This window comes from Vulpes vulpes, chromosome 3, assembly GCF_048418805.1.
Source record: "Vulpes vulpes isolate BD-2025 chromosome 3, VulVul3, whole genome shotgun sequence".
Classification (NCBI taxonomy): domain Eukaryota; kingdom Metazoa; phylum Chordata; class Mammalia; order Carnivora; family Canidae; genus Vulpes; species Vulpes vulpes.
This window is the reverse complement of record NC_132782.1, coordinates 114,326,372-114,347,742: the sequence shown is the minus strand read 5'-3', so window position 1 is coordinate 114,347,742 and position 21,371 is coordinate 114,326,372. Positions and strand designations below refer to the sequence as shown.

At 58.6% G+C, this 21,371-nt stretch overlaps 2 protein-coding genes across 35 annotated transcripts in view; one reads left to right on the top strand and one right to left on the bottom strand.

The window, feature by feature from the left end:
• Positions 1 to 739: 739 nt before the first annotated feature.
• On the top strand, positions 740 to 11,749 carry TELO2 (telomere maintenance 2). Of its 4 annotated transcripts, none has more exons than XM_025984862.2 (21): positions 740 to 1,037; positions 1,703 to 2,080; positions 2,713 to 2,990; positions 4,330 to 4,398; positions 4,582 to 4,729; positions 5,020 to 5,122; positions 5,350 to 5,418; positions 5,592 to 5,733; positions 5,818 to 5,954; positions 6,352 to 6,431; positions 6,644 to 6,745; positions 7,027 to 7,115; positions 7,266 to 7,357; positions 7,503 to 7,619; positions 7,724 to 7,795; positions 8,927 to 9,091; positions 9,474 to 9,565; positions 9,894 to 9,993; positions 10,093 to 10,157; positions 10,398 to 10,513; positions 11,465 to 11,749. In XM_025984862.2, the coding sequence occupies exons 2-21, from the start codon at positions 1,746 to 1,748 to the stop codon at positions 11,569 to 11,571; spliced, it is 2,478 nt and encodes an 825-aa protein (XP_025840647.2). In that variant the 5' UTR covers positions 740 to 1,037; positions 1,703 to 1,745; the 3' UTR covers positions 11,572 to 11,749. The 4 variants fall into 4 exon arrangements, with proteins under 4 accessions (XP_025840647.2, XP_072610260.1, XP_072610263.1 ...); XM_072754162.1 differs by having other exon boundaries at positions 773 to 1,037; positions 1,674 to 2,080; XM_072754159.1 differs by lacking the exon at positions 11,465 to 11,749 and having other exon boundaries at positions 761 to 1,037; positions 10,398 to 11,443.
• Positions 11,750 to 12,072: 323 nt separating this feature from the next.
• IFT140 (intraflagellar transport 140) overlaps positions 12,073 to 21,371 on the bottom strand; it is an 81,652-nt gene continuing 72,353 nt past the window's right edge. For all 31 annotated transcript variants that reach the window (XM_072754124.1, XM_072754142.1, XM_072754143.1 and 28 more), the window contains 5 exons: positions 19,139 to 19,345; positions 18,661 to 18,873; positions 18,414 to 18,580; positions 17,223 to 17,364; positions 12,073 to 12,521 (listed from right to left, as the gene is read on the bottom strand). In XM_072754124.1, the coding sequence (XP_072610225.1) occupies positions 12,315 to 12,521; positions 17,223 to 17,364; positions 18,414 to 18,580; positions 18,661 to 18,873; positions 19,139 to 19,345 (936 nt within the window). In that variant the 3' untranslated portion in view covers positions 12,073 to 12,314. The remainder of the gene's footprint in view (positions 12,522 to 17,222; positions 17,365 to 18,413; positions 18,581 to 18,660; positions 18,874 to 19,138; positions 19,346 to 21,371) is intronic.

Sequence of the window (21,371 nt, the reverse complement as noted above, 5' to 3'; positions counted from 1 at the left end):
CGGGCTCCAATCCAGGAGCTGACTCGGGGGGATTCCCAGAGGCCCAGGAGGGCATCGTCCTGGACTCCCCGCGACCCGTCGCACCCCACACCCACTCCGCAGGGGCGGCCCGCCTGGCCCAGCCCTGCCCTGCACCTATGCTCCCGCCCCTGCTCCCTTCCTCCCGCCTGCACGCCGGGCGCAACGTCCAAATCGGAGCTCCTCATTCTGCTTACATTTTTAAAAAAGATTCTATTTATTTATTCATTTGAGAGGAAGAGAGAGAGCGAGAACGCGCGAGCGCACGGGATCTGAGAGGGAGACCAGGGGAAGACGGAGCGTCTCCAGGGGGCTCCCCGCCAGCGCGGGGTCCCCCCGGACCCCCCCAGCGCCCCAAAGCCGTGACCCGAGCTTCAACAGCCGGAGCCGCAGGCTCCCCTGCCTAACGCCCCTGCCGACTTCGCGGACGGATGGCGCCTGTCCTTCATGCGAGCCCTTGACCCGCGAGCGGGGGCCTGGAGAGGCTGGCTGTACGCAGCAGGCATTTAAGGAGTGCGCGCGGAGGGAACGCATCTTCCCAGACTTCCCCGGGGGGCAGCCGAGGCGGGACGGGCGCCTCGCTGCGAGGCCTTCCCGGGCCGCCCGCGGCGCTGCTGCCCCCGCACGGCCGCCGGGACCCGGAGCTGCGCTCGGAAAGCGGCCACCTGCGGCGGGGACACCCAGCCTTGGCGGCCCCGCCCACCCACGGCCCCGGCCACCCGAGGCCCCGCCCCGCCGCGCCCGGCGCAGGCGCAGACACGGCCACCCGCCCCACGCCTCTTCCGGGTCCCGGGCTTCGCTGCAGATTCGTCGTGATGTGCCGGTGGGCACCGGCCTCACGGACTCGAAAAAATTCAGTGGCAGCTCTGCCAGCGCGTGGGGAGCTCGTGCCCCGCGGTCTCACGGTCTAGGCCGCGAACTGCATGCGGAACTGGGCCTCGGCGGCCGTGCCGAATCGACGGAGGGGTAGCAGCGGCGGGGCGGCCGGGAGCGCGTGGGGAGACTCCGGGACCTAGCGGGTGCGCGCCTCCCCGAGACCCCCGGGCCCCCCCCTAGGCCCCCCCAGGGCCCTCCCGTCCCCGAGGCCCTCCCTCCCGGCCTCGAGGTCTCCCCCCCCCCCCCCCCCGGCCTCGAGGTCCCCCGCCCGCCCCGGAGGCCCCCCTCCCGTCCCCCAGGTGCCCCCCCCCCGCCCCGATGCAGCCTTAGCTAGTGGCCGGGTGCGCGGACAGACCACCTACCTAGTGGTACTGAACCCCGCAGAGGGGCCTGACCAGAAATACTGCAGATGACACGGGTTCCTGGGAGAGAAGCTAGGATGCGGGGGTCCAGGGTCCCCGGCCTTAGCGCCGCCGACGCAGGAGTTAGGATAATCCCCTGTGGTGGGTGCTGTCCTGCACATAGGGGACGTTGACCAGCATCCTGGGCCTCTCCCACCCCCTCACTAGATGCCAGCAGCACCCCAGCTGTGACCCTGAGGTCCAGTGGACCTACTGTAGAGGGTACCAGGAGGGCCCTGAGCTGGGAACCAACTCTTGGTAGAAATGGCTGGTGCTGGCAGGGGACGATCCTGCGGGTGCGGAGAGATGGGGTCCCTAGCCGCCTAACAAGAGGGGCCAGGGGATGGGGGTTCTGAGAGAATGTGGAACCCACTCTAGTCTGACAGCGGGTCCCGCGTGGTTGCCAGGGGCTCCGTGGCCTTCTCCCCTGCGTCTCCTGTGGACTCCAGGATGGACCCAGCTGTCTCTGCAGTCCGGCTCACCGTCCGGGAAGCAGTTCACACCCTTTCCTCCTCCGAGGATGGCGACCACATCCTTTCCACGCTGGGGTCCCTGAAGCGGTATCTCGGTGGAGCGGAGAACCCGGCCCTTCCTGGGGAACAGGAGGAGTTTGCCAGAATGCACTTCTCGGCCCTGCTCCGGTGTCTGGTGGGCAGGCTGAGCCCTGCCTGGCTGGAGCTCCTTCCGGGCGGCCAGCTGGAGGCGCTGTGGGCCAGCTTCTTTCTGGAGGGCCCTGCAGACCAAGCTTTCCTGGTGCTGATGGAGTCCATCGAGGGCACGGCTGGGTGAGTGGGACTCGGTCTGATTATGTGGTCACTTGTGATGCAAAGGATTGCGGGCCCGCAGGTTCTCCAGTAGCTGCGGGAATTCGGTGTCCTGAAAGGTGAGAGTAGGACTTGCCCGCACCGGAGGATTTAAAGGGGGTTGTGTTAATCTCCTTGGCAATGAAGAGGCCCTTGCCCTGGGTCCTGCCCTGTTGGTGGAGGGAGGGAGCAGGAGCGTTCCCATCCCAGTGGCTTAGGCCGTGGCCCTTGCTGTCCTCGTGGGGCCCCTTCCTTCCCTCCGTGCCTCTCTGCTGTGCAGTGAGCCACCCGGCTCTACAGCAAACTCATGGGGACACCTTCCTCGAGGCGGTTCCCAGACGCTGCGTCGTGCGGGGCTGCACGTGGCCCTGGGTCGTGGCACAGCTGGGTTGCGGTTGCTGAGATACACGCAGAGCTGGTGTGGAGCGCAGAGCTGGTGTGGAGCGTCCTGTGTCCCAGCGGGGCGGCTCCCTGGGCTCAGCAGGTGCTCACGCCCTGCAATGGCTGGCTGCCAGGGGGATTTAAACCATCGGTTTTAGGTGCGGGGTGAGCTGTGGGTTGCGCGGGTGTAATGACGGCTTCTCCTGTGGGCATGACGCCTGCTCTTGCTTCAGCCCGAGCTTCCGTCTGATGAAGATGGCGCAGCTGCTGGCCCGGTTCCTGGGCGCCGGCAGGGTGGCCGCCGTGATGGAGGGCCAGTGTCGGCAGCTGGCCGAGCCGGCCTTCCCGCTGCTCCAGGAGACGCTCCTCACCAAGCTGGTGGGCCTGCCCGACCACCTAGGCAACCGCCTGCAGCGGGAGAACCTGGCTGCCTTCCTTCCGCAGAACTACTTCCCTCTGCTCGGCGAGGAGCTCCTGCGGGTGCTGCAGGCCGTGGTGGACTCTCTGCGAGGTGCGGGGCCCTCCGCGCTGTCCTCCAGCCCTCTTCTCTGGCCACTGCCCCCCACCCCCCCGTGGCTTCTCACGGCCTCTGGAGAAGGGATTCTCTGGGTGATGCCATTGGCAGGTCTGCGGGCTGGTAGGGACCTGTACTGGTCACAGTGGCTGAGCTTCTTGGCTCTTGACCTTGGAGATGGAGATGACCTTGATTCCTTTAGCTCCTGGTTGGGCTGCTGGTGAAGCTGACCCAGTGGGGCTGCTCACTGCTGGGCCACTCACCGCGTGGCTTAAAGACCACATCGCTCAGTCTCCGCCGCCCCAGGTGGGCCCTGGTGTCTGGACCACCTGCTCTCCCGCTGTGGGGTGAGCACAGGGTCTTGCCCCTGTGTGTCCAGTGCCCCAGCAGCTGAGGCTGTGCAGTGGGTGCCATGCGCGGGCGCTCCCTTCACTTGTGCTCACGTGGCCCCCGTGGCCACCCCACGAGGGAGGCCTTGCCACTGTACTGGGTGAGGGAGCAGGCTGAGGCAAGGCATGCCTGTGTCTGCTGAGCCCACGGGGTCTGTCTCGGCTTAGCCGGGCTGCCCCGCCTCCTCGTCTGTGCTGGGAGAAGCCCCCAGCATGTTCTGAATGAGTCGAGAGCAGATCTAGACCACATGTGCTTCCGTTGGGCGGCTGCATCCTCGTCCTTGTAGGACCTCGGATACCCCCTCTTTAGGTGGCAGATGCTGCGTTTGCATCATGCACGTCCTGTCTCATGCTGGGGACCGTCCTCCTGGCGCTTCTGGTGGAGCTGGTGCGCCCATCCTCACGTGTCCCCATGCCCTGTCGCTTCCTGCAGGTGGCTCAGACGCCTGCCACCCGCACCATGTGGCTGACTGCCTGGGCCACCCCTCGGTGCCTCCTCCTTGTGCCACCACACTGGGCCCTACTCCGTGGTGATTGGGCGAGCAGGAGGGTGAAAGGCTGTTTGAAATTATGATGGGTGCTTCCGGTTAGAAACAGTGCTACTGGGATTTCAGTTGGAGTTAGATGGAGAGGAGTGGTGTTTTTCTTTTTTTTTTTTTTTTAAAGATTTTATTTATTTATTCATAGAGACAGAGAGAGAGAGGCAGAGACACAGGCCGGGGGGAGAAGCAGGCTCCATGCAGAGAGCCTGACGTGGGACTCGATCCAGGGTCTCCAGGATCACGCCCTGGGCTGCAGGCAGCGCTAAACCGCTGCGCCACCGGGGCTGCCCGAGTGGTGTTTTTATGACACAAAGATGCCCTGTCCAGATAGGAGGTCTGCTTGCACCTAGTCGGGAGTTGCCTTGTGGCCTTGCCCCTGACTGCCCCCTTTCCTTCTCGTGCCAGGTGGCTGGGACTGCTCCATCTCCTTCTTGTCTCAGGTGCTGGGGAAAGCCTGTGTCCATGGGAGACAGAGTGAGTGTTTCCAGTCCTGGGAGGAGCCCCCAGTGCTTTCTAGCTGTCTCCCCATCCTTTGTGTCTGCCATCCTGGAGGGGGCGGGAGGATGGTCCCGTCACCTGGGCCTACACCCCCACCCCCCAGCGTAGACCCTGGGTGCCCTTGGGCCCCCAGCTCAGGCTTCCATGTGCTTCCCCCAGAGGAGATCCTGGGCGTGCTGGTGCCGCAGCTGATGGCCCTCACCCAGGGCAACTGCCTCTGGCAGCGGGTCTGCTGGCGCCTGGTGGAGTGTGTGCCCGACCGGGCCATGGAGGCTCTGCTAACCGGACTGGTGGAGGCTACCTCGGGGTAAGGAGCCAGGAGGGCAGGAGGTGGGGGTTCCAGGGACAGCGAGTCCAAGCTCCCGTGGAGAGGCTGTCTCCTTGGTCGGCTAGGCCAGGGAGGGGAAGTCCACTTGTGTTGAGGTGCGGGGCTCTTCTGGTTTCCACGTTCACTGGGAGGGAGAATTCAGGTCCGGCTCAGCTGCGGCGCAGGCACTGGGTTCCTGGTGGTTAGCACAGAGCCCGGCGGATGGGGGCCGGCCTGCTGAGGTCTCTGGAGATCACGTTTTGCCCTCTCTCCTCGACTGTGCCTCACAGGTCTGAAGTCCTCTCCAGGCTGCTGGGGAACCTAGTGATGAAGAGTAAGAAGGCCCGGTTTGTGATGACCCGAAAAATTCTGTTCCTACAGTATCGATACTCGGTGAGAGTGTGGTGAGGGCAAGGGCGAGGGCAAGGGCTGAGGGTGGCCCCAGGGCCTGGGAGACGTGACCATAGCAGGCGGAGCGGAGCTCAGTCGCTCAGGAAACCCTGCTGATCCTCATCCCAGACCTTGCTCTGGGGCCCCCGGCCAGACGGTCCTTGGCCCATCATGTGGCCAGTGGGTGTTGGCTCGGTAGAAGGTGACATGGTGCCCGGCTTCTGTCACAGACACCCATGCTACAGAGCCTGCTGGGGTACCTGGCCATGGACAGCCAACGGCGCCCACTCCTTGTACAGGTGAGCGTGGCCCGGCCCACCATCCCTGCCGCTCCCAACACTTCTGCCTGGAACAGAGCCCCTTTCGGGCTGGTCGTGGGCGAGGATGGTGGTGCCGAGGGCCACGCGGTCCCGTGCCCTGCTGGGGAGGTCGGTGGAGCTGTCTAACCGGGCCGGGCTGTGCCACCCACCAGGCGCTGAAGGAGCTCTTGGAGACGTGGGGCAGCAGCAGTGCCATCCGCCACGCGCCTCTGCCTCAGCAGCGCTACGTCAGCAAGGCTGTCCTCATCTGCCTGGCGCACCTGCGGGAGGCAGAGCTCCGGGACAGCCGGGACGGTGAGCAGGACGTGGGCACCTGCCCCATGCCCGCCCTGCCCAGCACGCCCGCAGCACTCAGCCTGTGGGTGTCACTGCTTCTAGAGCTGCTGGCCAGCCTCATGGCGGGAGTGAAGAGTCGCCTGGACAGCAGCCTGCCTGCCGTGCGCCACCTGGGCATGATTGTGGCCGAAGTAGCCAGTGCCCGGATCCACCCCAAGGGCCCTCCCCTGAGGTTCCAGGTGAACAAGGCCTGCACCCTCAGTGTCTCCCAGCCCGGGGCCCATAAACCTGTGTGTTGGCATGGAACTAGCCCTGGTGGCCCCAAGGAGACGGGGTCATAGCCCCTCAGCAGGTCCTGAACACATGCCCCCAGGTGGATTCCCTGGGGCATCTGGAAGTGTTCTCTCTGGGCAGGACAAAGCGGACAGGCGTCCCTTCCTGTCCACCTGCTGAGCCCCTGGGATGTCTTGGGATTCCAGCCCCTCTGGAGGGTGGGCTCCCCTGACCTTGCACATCCAGCGCTGCCCGCTGTTGTGCGGAGACTCGTGAAGTTGTGAGCCGTGGTGGAGGCTCTGGGGGCCCCGGGCCTGCCCCCTCATCACTCTCCCCGCCAGCTCCAGCCTGTGTGCCTTTCAGTATGAAGATGATGAACTGAGCCGAGAGCTGCTGGCCCTGGTGGCAGCCCAGCCTGCGGCTGACAGCCCCTCGGAAGCGAGGTGAGGGTCCCTAAGCCCCATGGTCCCTGCGCTCTGGGCTCGGGGGGCCGGGCAGGGCCCATTCCTGCACGCATGCTACTCCCTTACCTTATCCTGGGTTCTAGTTGCTGAGACTTGAGTAAAGAAGCATCGGGTAGGGGCAGGGGAAGCACTGCCTGGGGCCAGAAGCTTGTGTGGGGCCTCCCCTAGGGTTCCTTCTTTGTTCTCCAAAGCCCGGCTGTTGCTCCAGTGGCTGCAGAGGCTCCTGACAGAGGGAGCACGGAAGGTGGTGGTGTTCCGGCCCAGGCGGAGGGTGCGGGCTCTGACCTGGACAGGTAGGGGCTGATCTCAGGTGGAAACGGCAGAGGGGGGAGCAGCCCTGGGCTGGTCTCAGAGCCCCACACACGTGAGCATGGGAGTGGACAGCCCACGCTGCCTGGAGGTCGCGGGTCAGCCTTGCAGCCTTGCCACTCTCTGCGAGCGCCCTGATAGCAAAGTCTGCGGCTCCTGAGGCTTCGGGGACTTAGGGTGAATTCCAGTGAGTCAGGAGCACGGCCCGCCTGTTGCCTGCCCCTGGGTGACAGGTGGGCCCCATGGGCCTCTGCTGCTTCCTCAGTGACGACGACCTTGTCCCCTATGACATGTCCGGGGACCAAGAGCTGAAGAGCAGTAAGGCGCCTGCCTACCTCCGGGACTGTGTGGAAGGTGGGCCCCTTCCCCCGCGGGAGCCCCGCCGAGCACCTGCCCTGGGGTGGCTGCACCGCGGGAACGGCCTGTTCCCAGTCCCTGGTCGCCAGCTCTGCCTCGCACGAGGTCAGGGCTGAGGACCAGCGCAGGCCCGTCTGTTCTGTGCAGCCCTGACCTCCTCGGAGGACTGGGAGCGCTGGGAGGCAGCTCTGCAAGCTGTTGAGGGGCTGATCGTCAGGCGCCCAGCCTCCACTCGCGAGGTGAGTGGGGCAGGTGATGTCGAAGAGGGGCATGTGCCTCAGTGGTCATGTGTCTGGCCAGGAGGCCCATGGCTGGGATGGGGAGGCAGAGGGCTGCGGGGGCCTAGGGCAGGCGGGGGCTGAGGCCTCTGACCCCTGCGTGCAGGTGAGCGTGGAGCTGGCCAAGGTGCTGCTGCACCTGGAGGAGAAGATGAGCGTGGTGGGGTTCGAGGAGCTGCGCCAGCGAGCCCTAGTGGCCGTCGTGGTCACAGACCCGGCCCCGGTGAGTCCCTGGGGCGGTGCTATGGTCCTGCCGCCCGGGCGGCGTTTGCGTTGGGGCCCAACCCGAGTGGCGGCTCATAGCAGCCTCTCGCATGCTTGGCTTAGGTAGCGGAGTATCTGACCTCACAATTCTACGCCATCAACTTCAGCCTCCGGCAGCGCATGGACATCCTGGACGTAAGTGCTTGGGCCCCGTGTCCCGCTTGCCAGGCCCAAGCGGCCCTCGTAAGGGGAGGGGAGCGGGTACTTGCCACAAGCCACGTGGTCGGAACCAGAGGCCTCTCTTGGTCCCTTGTTGCTGGACCCAAGGGCCTGGGACTGGCACCTGTCTGGGGCTTTCTTAGCAGTGCGTGGGACTCCGTGGAGGCTGTGTCCTTTGCCTCAGACAAAAGGTTTATTAAGACAAATTCCCTTGCCGTATGATTCCCCGTCCATGTGACAGAACATTATCTGGTTTTACAAACAAAGGACGTTCTAACACCTGCCATGGTGTGGGTGAACCTACTGGACACTGCTCGGTGGGAAAAGCTGGTCACGAGAGGCAGGTCTCTAGGGTCATCAAAATCACAGACAGAAAAAAAAAATATAGGCAGGAAGTAGATGGTGGAGAGGGTGTGTTTCACGGAGACCGTGCTCCAGTTTGGGAGATGGTGGCGATGGCCACGTGATGTGAATGACGTGCTGCGGCTGAGCTGGGCACGCACAACAGTCAGGACGGCAAGTGTGACAGTGTGTGCATCTTATGTGGTGAAACAGGAAGACAGAGATGGCACTGCACAGGTCACCATCTCGGTGCTTGCAGTTTAGTGGCACTTGGTGCCTGGATAGTGTCGTGTGACTACATCCTGTGTTGCCCTCAGAGGAACAGCCCATGACGCGCGCTCCCGTGCTCTGGCACCTGCAAGCACCAGGCTACTCTCTGCCACCCTGCCAGTGCTTCCTGCACTTGTTCTGGGCCCGTCTGCCCCCGTGTGCAGTCTGGGTCAGAACTTCATTCCCTTTCCCAGGTGGCTGGGTGCCAGGTTGGATGAGGTTCTGGACTAGAAGGGGCTCTGGGTGCAGGAGCAAGGCCGCTGGCCTGTTGCCAGGGAGCACGGCCACGTTCCCTCCTGTCCGCACATGCGTGAAGTGATCCTGTGATGCTTGGAACTGACATTCTGCGTGGTCCCTGAGCGTCCTCCACGCCGCCCGTGAGGGCTGACTGCCCAGGGAGCGGAGGGCTCAAGGGCACTTGGCTTACCCGGAGTGTTAGAAAGTACCATGCCTCCCTAGAGCAGCAACAATGTCCTGGTCTTCCCCCTTCTTTAGGTCCTGACCCTGGCGGCCCAGGAGCTGTCTCGGCCGGGGCGCCTCCCCAAGGCTGCCCAGGTCAGCTCCCCGAGTCCCGCCTCCCCGTCCAGCAGCACTGAGGCTCCCGCCTGGCGGGCGGTCGTGGAAGAGCGGATCAGAAACAAGACCCGGCGGTTCTCTAAGGTCAGCCAGGACCCGTGCTCAGTGACCTCTAGCTGCCGCCTGCACTGAGCGGGGCCGAGTCGGGACCAGGATGGCGCCCACACTAGGGTCCTTCCTGTGAAGGGGGTTTGGGTACAAACTGAGCGACGGGACGGGTGCCGTGGGGCTTCAAAGTGGAGTGGTTCCAAAACGTGACTGTGCACGTGTGTGTGAAAAAGGCCCTAGAGGTTCTAGGTCAGCAAGAAGTGACGGGGTGTGTGCTGTGTCATCAGGGTCCACTCGGGCCAGGCTGTCATGGGGGGCGGGTGCTGCTCACCCCCAGCGGCGCACAGGACGGCCGGGTGCCCACAGCTGAGTCCCGCACGGGGGAGGGCTGGTGCCTGTGAGCACTGTATGTTTGCAGGGCTCTGCCCGGCAGGGACCGGATGCTGGCCCCAACAAATTCAGCTTGGTAGCTGGCTGGTTCTTCTTCCCCCTCATTCAGCACTTTGACAGGTGAGCGGGAGGCCTGCACATCCCTGCCAACGAGTGGCTTCCCCCGGGGTGGGGTCTGCGGTCCCAGCAGCGGGTCACAATCTGGGTGGTGGCCGTCTAAAGCTTAAATGGTGAAGTGAGGGTATCCAGAGCCACAGCCTGTCACAGGTGGTGGGTTCTGGCTGGCGGGCAGGGGCCATGCTGCGTCTGTCCAACACCTCACATGGCTCTGGGTGCTGCCCGGGGACAGGCAGTGAGGAGCGTCCGGGTACTGGGTGGCCCTCGGTGGCCCAGGTCTTGGGAGCCAGCTCCGAGGGCCCAGCCTGCACATTACAGGATTCTGTTTTAGGCCTCTGGTGACCTTTGACCTTTTGGGAGAGGACCAACTGGTCCTTGGGAGATTGGCCCACACTTTAGGAGCCCTGATGTACCTGGCTGTGAACACCACGGTGAGTTGGAAGTGGCAGCTTCACCTGGGACGCAGCACAGGCTCCAGGGTGGGGATCTCTGGGTGCCACGACCCCTGCCTATGGCCTCTGCTGTTTCAGGTGGCTGTGCCCATGGGCAAGGCCCTCTTGGAATTTGTGTGGACCCTTCGTTTCCACGGTGATGCGTGAGTGGCTGTGGGGCTGAGGGCAGTGGTCCCATGTGGACAGAGATGGGGTTCCAAATCCTGCTGTGATGTGGATGGCAGAGGCGGGGGCGATCCTAGCTTGGCCTGGCACTTTGTGAGTGGGAAGGGGAGGGTGGGGTTGGGTGTGCTTTGGTGGCCTGTGGGTCTGCCGTAACCCTGAGCAGATGTGGGGTCTCTGTGGCCCGGGGCTCCGTCAGGACTCGGCCTTCCTGCCTTCAGCTACGTGCGCCAAGGCCTGTTGTCTGCGGTCTCCGCTGTCCTGCTCAGCGTTCCGACTGCTCGGCTGCTGACTGACCTGCCAGACGAGCTGCTGGAAGCCCGGCCCTGGCTGGCGGGTGAACACCGGGCCCCCAGCTGCGTTGGCGAGGCGGGCGGGAGGAGGCTGGTGTGGCCCGGAGCATCGTCATGGGCCAGGGCATGGGGATGGCAGAGGCCTTGGGGCTGTCCTGTCGCTCCTTGTCTGCGCACGAAGCGGCCCCTGGCAGGGGATGGGGACGTGGCTGTTACTGGGTTGCTTTGGGGGGTTTTGCGGGGGGGGGGGGCAAGGGAAGGCGTTCTGAGGTGGGGGATGAGGTCTGTATTTGTGGAATATTCCAACACTTTGTCACGGTTACAAGAACCATACAGCGAGCACCACGGAACCAGGTCGGCCGGTGAGTGTTCTGACACTATCCCCCGTCAACATTCTTGGAGCCAGCGTGACCTCCCGTCTGCAGGCACTGGAGTTGTCCAGAGCAGCGCACGCATTTCCACCCCCGGGGCTCATGGCCGGGACTCTAGGGTCTGACCTGCTGCCCCGCGTGGATGCCCAGGGTCTGATGAAGGCCTATTTCTGTCTTTTCTACCAGACCTGGGTCCAGGCAGGGCCCCTCCAGTGCGGGTTGTCCCGGGCCCCTTTTGTCATGTTGGTGGGTTTGCAGAGCACCCTTCAATGGGGCTCTGATCACGTGTCAGGACGGCTGTGGGCAGTGCTGCCGGTGTGTGGCAGCATCCTGCGTCCTGGGACAGGTCGCACTGTCCTGGGCACATGTGTCCTCCCCACAGAGACAGTGGGTCTCTTCCATCCCACTGCCTCCCTGCCACCATCGCTGCAGCGGGAGCGGGACGTTGCCCCCGCACAGGGACAGAGTAAAGCCCTTCGCTTCCATGGGGAGGGGGTGGGGATCACCGGGCCACACGGGGCCCCATGAGCTTGTGCAGGAAGACTTCCCTGAGGAAACCACAGACGGCAGGCCTGCCCAGCCATGTGACACTGCTGCGGCCCACTTTCTTTTCGTCTTTGGCAGATGTGGCGGAGCAGGACTCCGACGAGGACTGCAGGGTGCTGGCTGTGAAAGCACTGCTGCTCCTGGAGAAGCTCAAAGACACACTCCTCCCGCTGACGCCTCCTTAGCCTGAGTGCTCCAGCAGTGGTCCACGCCAGGGCCTCTGGCACTGCCCCCGCGGACACGGAATCCCCGGAGGGAGGGAGCTGCTGGGGCCCCTGTGGGCTGATTCTCTGACTGTCCCCAAGCCCCTTCCTCACCCAAATGCAGGAGACTTTTAAAAAAAATAAAAAAGGAGAAGAAAAAGCTGCAGGTGCTCAACCCCATGCCTCAGGGCTCTGAGCTGCTCGGCACGGTCCGCAGGGACACAGATGCTGGAAGCTGCTGGGAGGCGCTGGGGTGGGAAGGTCCCACCTGGCTCTGACCCGCCACAAGGCTGGCCCTTCAGCGGGAGCTGGTGACACTGCTGCATGAGGCTGCCTTGTGGAGGCCCTGGCCCCCGACTGGTCACCATGTCACCTGAGCAGAGCCTCCCCTTCCCTATGTGTGCGTCCTGCTGGAAACTCAGAAGTGTGCTTAGGTGCTTGCCATGTGCTGGGGACGAGGCACAGTGATATGCTAACATCGAGTTCTAGTTTTTTAGGCTTTATAATCTGGGAGATTTGGGAGACTGTCATGGAAAAAAATGGGACAACACCCTTCATAGTAAAGGGACCTCAGGGGCCAGGATGCCAGAAGGACATACACTGGCCCCTTCTAAGCAGGGTGGCCAGGGCCCTGGAGCGTCAAACCCAAGTTTTTATTTCAACAAGAAAGTCGGGCTCTTGCTACAAACCCTGGAAAGTTCCAAAGGAGCTGAAGGCAGTGGCTCTCAGGGGTCGTTCTCCACCTCCTCTAGCACCTCTTCGTCCACTTCCTTATGGTCCTCTGCACTGTTGTGGTGGACCCGCTCCGGTACAGTGCGCATGAGAGGGATGCCCAGGCCCTGGTGCACGGCGTCCACAGTCTGCTGGTTCACGTAGTAGGACATGTTGGCAGAGGGCACTCGCTTCCGCATCTCCTCCAGATACTTGTAGGCCTGTGTCGGGACAGCCGTTACTAGGTTAGTTCACAGCGAAAACCCCAGAGCCCACCCCCTTGATCCTGGACTGGGCGCCCACCCCCGAGGCCATGAGAAGGACAGCTTCACAAGAGGGACCTGGGGGCAACTGGCTGTGACCGCCCAGCCTTTCCAAGGGCTGGTGGTGTCCAAAGTTCAGGCTCTGACCGTCCGTGCTGTCGGCTGTGATTAGCACTCACAGCTGAGCAGGTACAGCCAGCTTCCCTGGGAAGTCCTGTGAGCGGCCTGTGTACGAGGACCCAAGTGTTTGGGGGCCATGCTCCCTGTAGATCTGCTTACCTGGACGCACCCAGGGAGACCTAAAGGAAGGATGCATTCACTCTGGAGATTGCCTGTCGGGTAGTAGGGCAGGCGGCAGTATGTAAATGGTCTGTCTTGTTTACTTTGACAGAGCATCATATCTACCCCAGCTAGGTGGGCCTGTGATTGAACTTAATGTGTGCGGGACGCTGGGTGGCTCAGCGGTTGAGCGTCTGCCTTGGGCTCAGGACTGCATCGGGCTCCCTGTAGGGAGCCTGCTTCTCCCTCTGCCTCTCTCTCTCTGTCTCTCATGAATAGATAAATTAAAAAAAAAAAAAAAAAAAAGAACTTATCTGTATGGTTCCCGATGTGGGACTCGATCCTGGGACTCCAGGATCATGCCCTGGGCCAAAGGCAGGCGCTCAACCACTGAGCTACCCAGGCTTCCCATATCTGTGTGGTTCTTGAACTTAAGGAAGTAAACCATGGTACTGTCAGTGGTTTTCCTGTGGAACTTTCTCTGGTTCTGCCAGTGGGCATAAGTGGGAGAGGCTGGGGTCGGGGGATCCAAGGCAGGATAGCCTGAGCCTCCCACAGAGCACCACACTTACATCTGCCCACACTGCCCACACCTGTCCACACATGCCTATGCCTGCCCACACCTGCTGTGCCATCTCATATCTGCCTACACCTGCCTGCATGTGTCCACACTTGTCTGTGTGTGCGCATACCTGCCCATGCCTGCTATACCTGACCACACCTGCCCATGCCTGCTGTGCTGGCTCACATCTGCCTATACCTGCCCACACCTGTCCACACATGCCAATGCCTGCCTGCACCTGCTGTGCTGCCTTACATCTGCTCACACCTGTCCAAGCCTGACCACACCCACTGTCCCGGCTCACATCTGCCTACCCCTGCCCACACCTGCTGTCTGGCTCACATCTGCCTACACTTACCTGCATGTGTCCACACTTGCCTATACCTGCCCACATGTGTCCATGCCTGCTATACCTGCCCACACCTAAGCATGAGGAGAGGAGCAGGTCTCGTGTGGTTTCTAAGGCTTACTGCCAAAGTACACTTTATATTAGTTCAGATGTGACTAAAATTTCTAGGAGCTCAACTTTTTTTTTTTTTTTTTTTTACACAAGGAATGATAAGATTATCATTAAGATCTTAATAATTCTTAAGGATGATAAAATTTCCAGAGCAGTTTTATTTTGGGCAAACAGAACTAAGATATGAAAAGTAAGAGATAAAGATGAACACAGAAAAGCTATGGTTGTTGGAAGGACGGAGGACGGGCAGAGTGCAAGCCCCCAGGTGCTCTCAAGCGGGGGAGAAGGGACACCCACACAGGAAGAGACTAGCTGCTGTGAGCCAGGTGCTGTGCCCAGGACATAGGAAAGTGGATCACAGCCAAGGCTTGGAGCTGCGGGGAGCAAGCGGAATTCAGGGCTGGGGATGGAGAAGCAAGGAGCTGCCAGAGACCATGGCGCTGTACCATGGCATGGGGCGTATCCCCCGCCCCCCCATGTGCAGAGCTGGTTTCACAATGGGCAAGGCAGCAGTTTCCAGAAGGAAGGCGTGGTCATCAGACACAGATGAAGGGTGATGAACACAGAAGTGCTCCTGGCTGTCCTGGCTGCTGAGGACACCCACTGTCTAGGGTCAGGGCATCAGGGCTGGGCTCTGGCATGGTGGCAGTGGCTAGGTGAATGCGAGGGGGCAGTGGGAGATGTGGAGCAGGAACAGGCACCTTCTTTCCCCATCAGAGGACACTTAGGTGTGCCTACCTCCTCTCCACTCACAAATCTGTTTCTTTCTTTTAGGTTAAGATTGCTAAGTTCTATAGGATCCAAACAAGACAGCAAGGAATCTGGCAAAATTAAGAGTGATGGGGGCTGACTTCAAGTCCCACTCAAGCTAATGTACTGAGCAGCGAGTCCTGCCATTGGCTGCCACGGGGGAGAGCTAGGTCTCTAAGTTGAGTGGAGGGGAAGGAAGGAAGGAAGGAAGGAAGGAGGGAGGGAGGGAGGGAGGGAGGAAGGAAGGAAGGAAGGAAGGAAGGAAGGAAGGAAGGAAGGAAGGAAGGAAGGAAGGAATATCCTCTTTGCAGGAACATAACAGAATCCAGAGTCTCAACACTGGTTTGTCCACAGTGTCCGGGACATGAAAGAATTGCTGGATGCAAGAAGCAACAGAAAAACCACGACCTACACTCGAAAGACAAGACAAATCATAGAGACTAACTGGACATGATCCAGAGCCTACTAGAAGGGCAAGTTTTAATGCCTGGTGAAAAGTAGGGACAGGAGCAGCATCAGAGTGGATACTGTCCAAGACTTGTGAACTTGAAGTAAAAGCAAGGGCCAAATATGAAAATCAGAAAAAATTCTGGAAAATGAAAAGAGAGAGAAGAGAATCATTTGAGCCAAGACACAATCTACACAGATAATTGGAGTTCCATAGAGAGAGGACACAGAGATAGAAGAGGACTTCCCACAGATGGGCAGAAAACACTGGCAGGGCATCTGCCAGTCACGGAAAAGTACCTGGAATTCACAAGGGCCACAAGCAATGGAAGAAGACAAACCCTGCACAAAACAATGGGGGATGATTCGGACACTCAGAGGAGGAGATAAGCCTATGACAAGGGGCTCAACGCTGCTAGTCCCTGAGAGGGTACACTCAAGCCACATAGAGACTTCGCTCTGCACCCACTGGGACCGTGGGCATTAAAGGCCCATCATACCAAGTGTGGGCAGAGATGAGGGAGCACACCAGTGCAGAGTGTGAGCTCAACTCGTCCCTTCCGCACGGGACACCATCTTTGAAAATGTGACTGAAGTTCAGTTGTGGTTTTACTCAGGCCTGGGTTTGTGGCAGATGTTTTCTCAGAAATGAACAAAGGCAGCCACCACTTCAAGGAAAATAGTAATGGGCCGTGTTTTCACTCAGGATAGAATGGGAGCTTTCACAAGAAGAATTTCAGAAACCTTAGGTATCAGCCACCAAGAGCTGGATATCCTCCCAAAACCTAAAGACTTTTCTGATGAGGTTGATGGTGATACCAGCAAACAGGATTTTTTGATTTCTATAATGAAACATGTTAACATTTGCTAATTCGGTGAAGCCATATTTTCCAGATGAGCAACTTGCTGTTATAAAATGATGTGTGTGTAAAAGATTCAAGATGGACCAGCGAGCTGTAATGTAAGAGTATTACAACAGCATCCTGACTTGGCAGCTGTTAAGAGGCCCCACTGGCTGAGTTTTGGTGTAGGCTCAAAAGTGGCCTGCGACTATCTGAGGGCCCGGCCTCTCTCACCTGCATACTGGTGTGAGGCTAGATTTTCTTCATGTATTTCAGCTAAAAAATCCATTTGACCAAATTGAGAGCAGAAGCAGAAATGGAGAGTCCTTCCAGCTGTCCTCTAAGACATTACAGAGACCTGGAAACGTGCAAAACAATGCTACTTTTCCTACTTGGTGTCCCAGTGCAAAGGGGTCCTGAGACCAAAATGTTTGGGCACCGCTGTGCTGAAATGAATCATCAAAATCCTTCTACAGGGACAACCTGGGTGGCTCAGCGGTTTAGCTCCACCTTCAGTCCAGGGCGTGATCCTGGAGCCCTGGGATCGAGTCCCATGTCGGGCTGCCTGCATGGAGCCTGCTTCTCTCTCTGCCTGTGACTCTGCCTCTCTCTCTGTGTGTGTGTATCTCTCATGAATAAATAAATAAATAAAAATCTTTAAAAAAAAAAAAAGAAAGAAAGAAAGAAAAAAGAAATCCTTCTACAAAGAAAGCTCCAGGCCCAGGTCAGCTCACTCATGCATTCTATCAAAACTGAAGAAAGAAATAAGAACAATCTTAGGTAAACTCTTTCAGAGAATACAGGAGGCAAGCACGCTCCCGAGCACACACCATAAGGCTACAATAACCTTGACACCAACAACAAAGGAGACTCTACAAGAGAGAAACTAGAGGAAAGTCTGTCAGTTTCAGAAAATGTGAAACACACTAGCCGTATGACCCCGCCGTCCCAGCCCTGGGTGTCCAACCAAGTGTTAGTGAACTAAGGGGGAAGGCAAGATGGCTGCAACTCAAATATCGCTCAGAAAAAATACCCATTTTACATATAAAATAGAAATATGAAAGCATACATATAGAATAAGTGTGGCAAAATGTTAAAAAGTGCCAAATCTAGTAAAGGGTGTATCTGGGTTCTATTATTCTTGAAACTTCTCAGTTTGAAATGATTTCAAAGCCCAACAGGAACAGGAGAAGCACCTCCTCACCAAGAGCTCCCAGCTCCCTTGGGCTCAGAGAGTGGGGACGGCCGTAGGTGCAGCCTTCCCACAGTCACCCTGGAGCACCCTGAAGCCCTCAGGCAGCCAGAGGCTGCAGCCTCACCACGTGGAACTCCTCCCCCTGCAGGTAGTGCTGCACCAGGAAGCCATAGACATCCCCCACGCGGATGGTGCCTTCCAGCTCCGGCTCCTCCAGGAGCAGCTCACACTGCTTCACCGCCTCCTTGGGGTCCTCGGGGTACATCCTGTCGAGAACAGAGTCAGTGAAGCCCAAACCCAGAACACTGCTGTGTGTCAAGGCTCAGAGAGGCCTTGTGGCCCAAATGAGCAGCTCTGGGGTTGGCGGGACCAAACTTTTGTAAAGTCAATTCCCGAGAATGCAATGAATTCATTAATGAGTTCATTCATAAACTCACTGATTCATTTAATAAAAACTTACTAATAAATCATAGTCCTCGTACTGCGCTAGACTCAGCTCGTCACCCGAGGCCCCGCCTGGTTACCAGTCTGGTGGGGGACACTGTGAGGCAGGGGGGACACGGGGCACCCTGCCCGAGGTAGTCAGGCACAGGGTGAGCAGTCCTTGCCGCCCATCGGCCCTCTCCCCGCCAGCCCTCCTGCAGCCCAGCTCAGCAGATATTCCAGGACTTAAACCTCCAAGCAGGGAGCCCCACTTTATACAACAGAGTTCAATATAGTTTTGGATCTTTTCTTCCAAAAGCTTGTTCCCAGATAAGGAAAATGCTTTCATTGGTTTAGGCAGAAGCTGAGCTCTGCTGCCCACACAGCGGGCTATTGGAAAAGCTGAATGAGTTGCCAATAGATAAAAACTGGCCTCATGTCCAAATTTAGATGCATGGTCTTTCCTGAAATAGCAACACCGTGCTGCCCCCAGCCTCCTCCGTCCTGTGGTCCCAGGTGGCATAGTGGCCCACCTGCTTGAAACCACTGAGCTGGAGGCCCGCTCACACCTGAGCAGGTCCCGGGCTCCTCTCAGACATCCACTCTCTTGACCTGCATCTGCCTCACCGCTCCCACCCCAGACTTCGCTTTCTGGAACGGTCTTCCTGGCAGTGTGCCCAGGTTTGGGGGATTCCCCAGGAGGAGCTCAGCACAAAGGAGGCAACATCATGTCCGTGTGTCCTACTTAGGGTCCACGGGGCTCCTCTGCGGAAACACTCACTAGAAGTGAAACCGGTCTGGTCCCCGGCAGACAGAGGGGTCCGGGGGCTCCACGGGGCCCGAGGTGTAGCCCACTCTGTATCCCCGCTTCCTCGCTCTGCTGTGAACACACCTTCGGGCCTGGATGAACCTCTTCACCAGCGTCATCTTGCTCTGCAGCTGGGCCAGCTTGGTCTCCTGATCCAGGGGGCTCTGAGCCTTGGCCTTGGAGAGGCACTTGTGGGCCTCGGTCAGCGCCCCGTGGGCTTTGTCGTAGTTCTGGTACTCATCGATCTCCACCTACATGGAGAAGGCCGGTCAGGGCCCACAGGGCTCCACAACCCTCCCGGGGGTCCTGGCTCTGGGAGGAGGCTCTGTACCTGGGCACAGGCATCGTAGAAGCCGGCCAGAAGGTCTAGGGCACGCCCCTTGGTGTAGAAGCTGATGATGTTCTTCATGATCTCCGGCTCCTTCCGCCAGTCCAGGGACTGCAGGTAGTTGGCAGCCATGATGTAGATTTCCTTTTGCCTCGAGACGCCTGCAAAGAACACGATTTTCTCCGTGTCCCCAGACTTCAGCAGTGCTCTCATGGCCTAGACGAGGAAGAGGAAGACAGGGCTGGGCTCAGAGCCTGTGGTGAAGGTCCGCCAGCCCTCCCCCAAGGATCACACAGGATTTTACAAGAGGGAGCTCAGGGCTCCTCCGTGCGCTGTGTCCTGGGAAGCCCTGGCTGGGGAAACTCATGCCCAAGGGCTGCACTCAGGGCAGATGGAAACCCAACCGTGGGGACACTGCTCCCAACTGGTGGTGGAAGCCACACGCTGGTTGACGTGACGGGCCGCCTGGGCCAGCGCTCACCTTCAGCTTGTTCCCCGCCTGCGTGTACTTCTTGGTTGCCAGGTGGTAGTTGCCCTGGCGCATGCAGCAGTTCGCGATCTGCTCCAGCAGCTGGCGCCGGGACTCTTCAGACAGGTCCTTGGAGTCCTTGGACACGGTCATCTTTTCGGCCATCTCCTCGGTGATGGTCATGTTCTGCTCCAGGCAAAGCTGCAGGGCTTCGTGATACTGCAGGGCGCCACAGAAGCCAGCAAGGGGCAGTTACCGCCGGGCGGCAGGGGAGGCCAGGCCCTCAGCCCAGGGGCAGCCCCTGCCTGCGGCCCGCCGTGCACGTGAAAGGGCAAGGATGGGACGTGCTCACCGGGCACAGGCTGACACTCAGCCATGTGATTCACACTCTTAACACCCTGAGATGCAATGAGGGGAACGTGGAGCTCAAAAGAATACTGTGTTGGTTGTGGGAGGAAAAGAAACTAGAAACCAATTTTCTCCTACACTGCTTTTCTATTTTTTAGGCTAAGGGTTTTGATTAATCTTCTTAAAAATGTAAGAGAAATTTTATGCCCTCCACTAAATAACATGTCTCAGACAAAAAAAACAAACAAACATATATCCTGGAGGCAATCCCATCTCCGTATGTAAGAGGCTGCTTGGTGCTCCGCCACAGCGAGAGCAGGGACGTCCCCAGTGGTCCTGCCTGCAGCAGAGAGCTGGTCCAGCCATCGAGTGTGTGCCACCCCACGCGTGCAAATGTGCAGAAGACGGATCCCAAGGATGGGACGCGCCAGGTGGAGGGATGTGTAAGTTCTATGGAGACAGGCACTGCCTGTAGAGTCTGCTCCCACGACAGGCTGGCAGGTCTGCCAAGCTTTTCACCTTTACTGTCCTAATTTAGGGCAAATTGGACCTCTGTGAGTTTTGATCTGTAGTTCTCTTACTACGGATGAGGCTAAGTATCTGATGTTCTGGAACCGCCCACATTTTCTTCTTAAAATAAATTGTCCATATTCTTTGTCCTTTTCTTTTGAGTTGTTGGCAAATTTCTTACTGGTTCATAGGAACACCATATATGTTAGGAAAATTAGAATTTGGGACGGAGGTAGGATACCTTTTTCCCCCATTTTATTATTTAACTTTAACCTTTTTAAAATAAAGATTTTATTTATTCATGAGAGACACAGAGAAAGAGAGAGAGAGAGGCAGAGACACAGGCAGAGGGAGAAGCAGGCTCCATGCAGGGAGCCCGATGCGGGACTCGATTCCTGGACTCCAGGATCATGTCCTGAGCCAAAGGCAGGCGCTAAACTGCTGAGCCACCCAGGGATCCCTAACTTTAACTTTTTTATGGTGCTTTTCCTAGGTGCTATTTTCAGATTTACATTTGGCCGGATGGATCAGTCCTTCCCCTGGGGGTTTAGCTTTTGAATCGTATTTAGAAGACACCTTTCCTCTTTTGAGATCGTATAAGACATCCGTGGCTTCTGGTGGAACAGCTGCTGTTTTGCTGACACACTTAAGTCTCAGACCCAGCTGGAATTTACTGGGATGCAGGAGATAAGTGGGGTTTACCTTTGTGTTTTCCCAAGCGGCTGCCCAGTCGCATCAAGTCCATTTACTGGACGGGTCACCCCCTGCCCGTTGCTGCGAAATGCTCCCCTTCACATACTCGACGTGCATGTGTAAGTGGCTCTATGTCTGAATTTTCTAAGATTTTCCCACTCACCCGTAGGGCTGATCACATACCAATCGTTCTACCTGTCATGTATGTTACAATCTGGAGGCTTAATCATGTCGTTAATCTTCCAGATTCTTCCTGGCTGTGGTGGCTTATCTGGTTTTCACTGCAAAACTATAGAATCCACTTATCTGGTTAGAGAAAGCCCTGTGGTATTTCTCCTGGGGTCAGATTAGGTCTGGGGCTGCCTTAGGGAGGGTAGACACATGTATCTTTCAGGTCTTTCTGGAACACGTGCTCAAGAATTCTGTGTTGCTCAACAGTGAGGCACTAAACTATAAACATAATTCTGGCTTCAGGAGAAAGACCTTACAATTTTGACAGGCTAGTTTTGCATGATTAACAATCTCCTATGTCTTCCTTCAGTGCCTATCGGGAGAATCTATCTACTTAAACAATGTCAGGGCCGCACATGAGGACAGCCTCTTTCGAATGCTAGAAGAAAGTGCCGGTGAGGATGTGGTGGCATCAGGGGGTGCAACTAGGGTCGGGATATATGCCGGGGCAGCTGGGTGGAAG

Excerpts from the sequence above, each read along its gene's own strand:
- TELO2 (XM_072754159.1), top strand. The coding sequence starts at position 1,746 with ATGGACCCAGCTGTCTCTGCAGTCCGGCTCACCGTCCGGGAAGCAGTT. Across the intron at positions 5,734-5,817 it reads GCTCCGGGACAGCCGGGACG|AGCTGCTGGCCAGCCTCATG; the intron begins GTGAGCAGGACG and ends CACTGCTTCTAG. Across the intron at positions 7,620-7,723 it reads TGGTCACAGACCCGGCCCCG|GTAGCGGAGTATCTGACCTC; the intron begins GTGAGTCCCTGG and ends TGCTTGGCTTAG.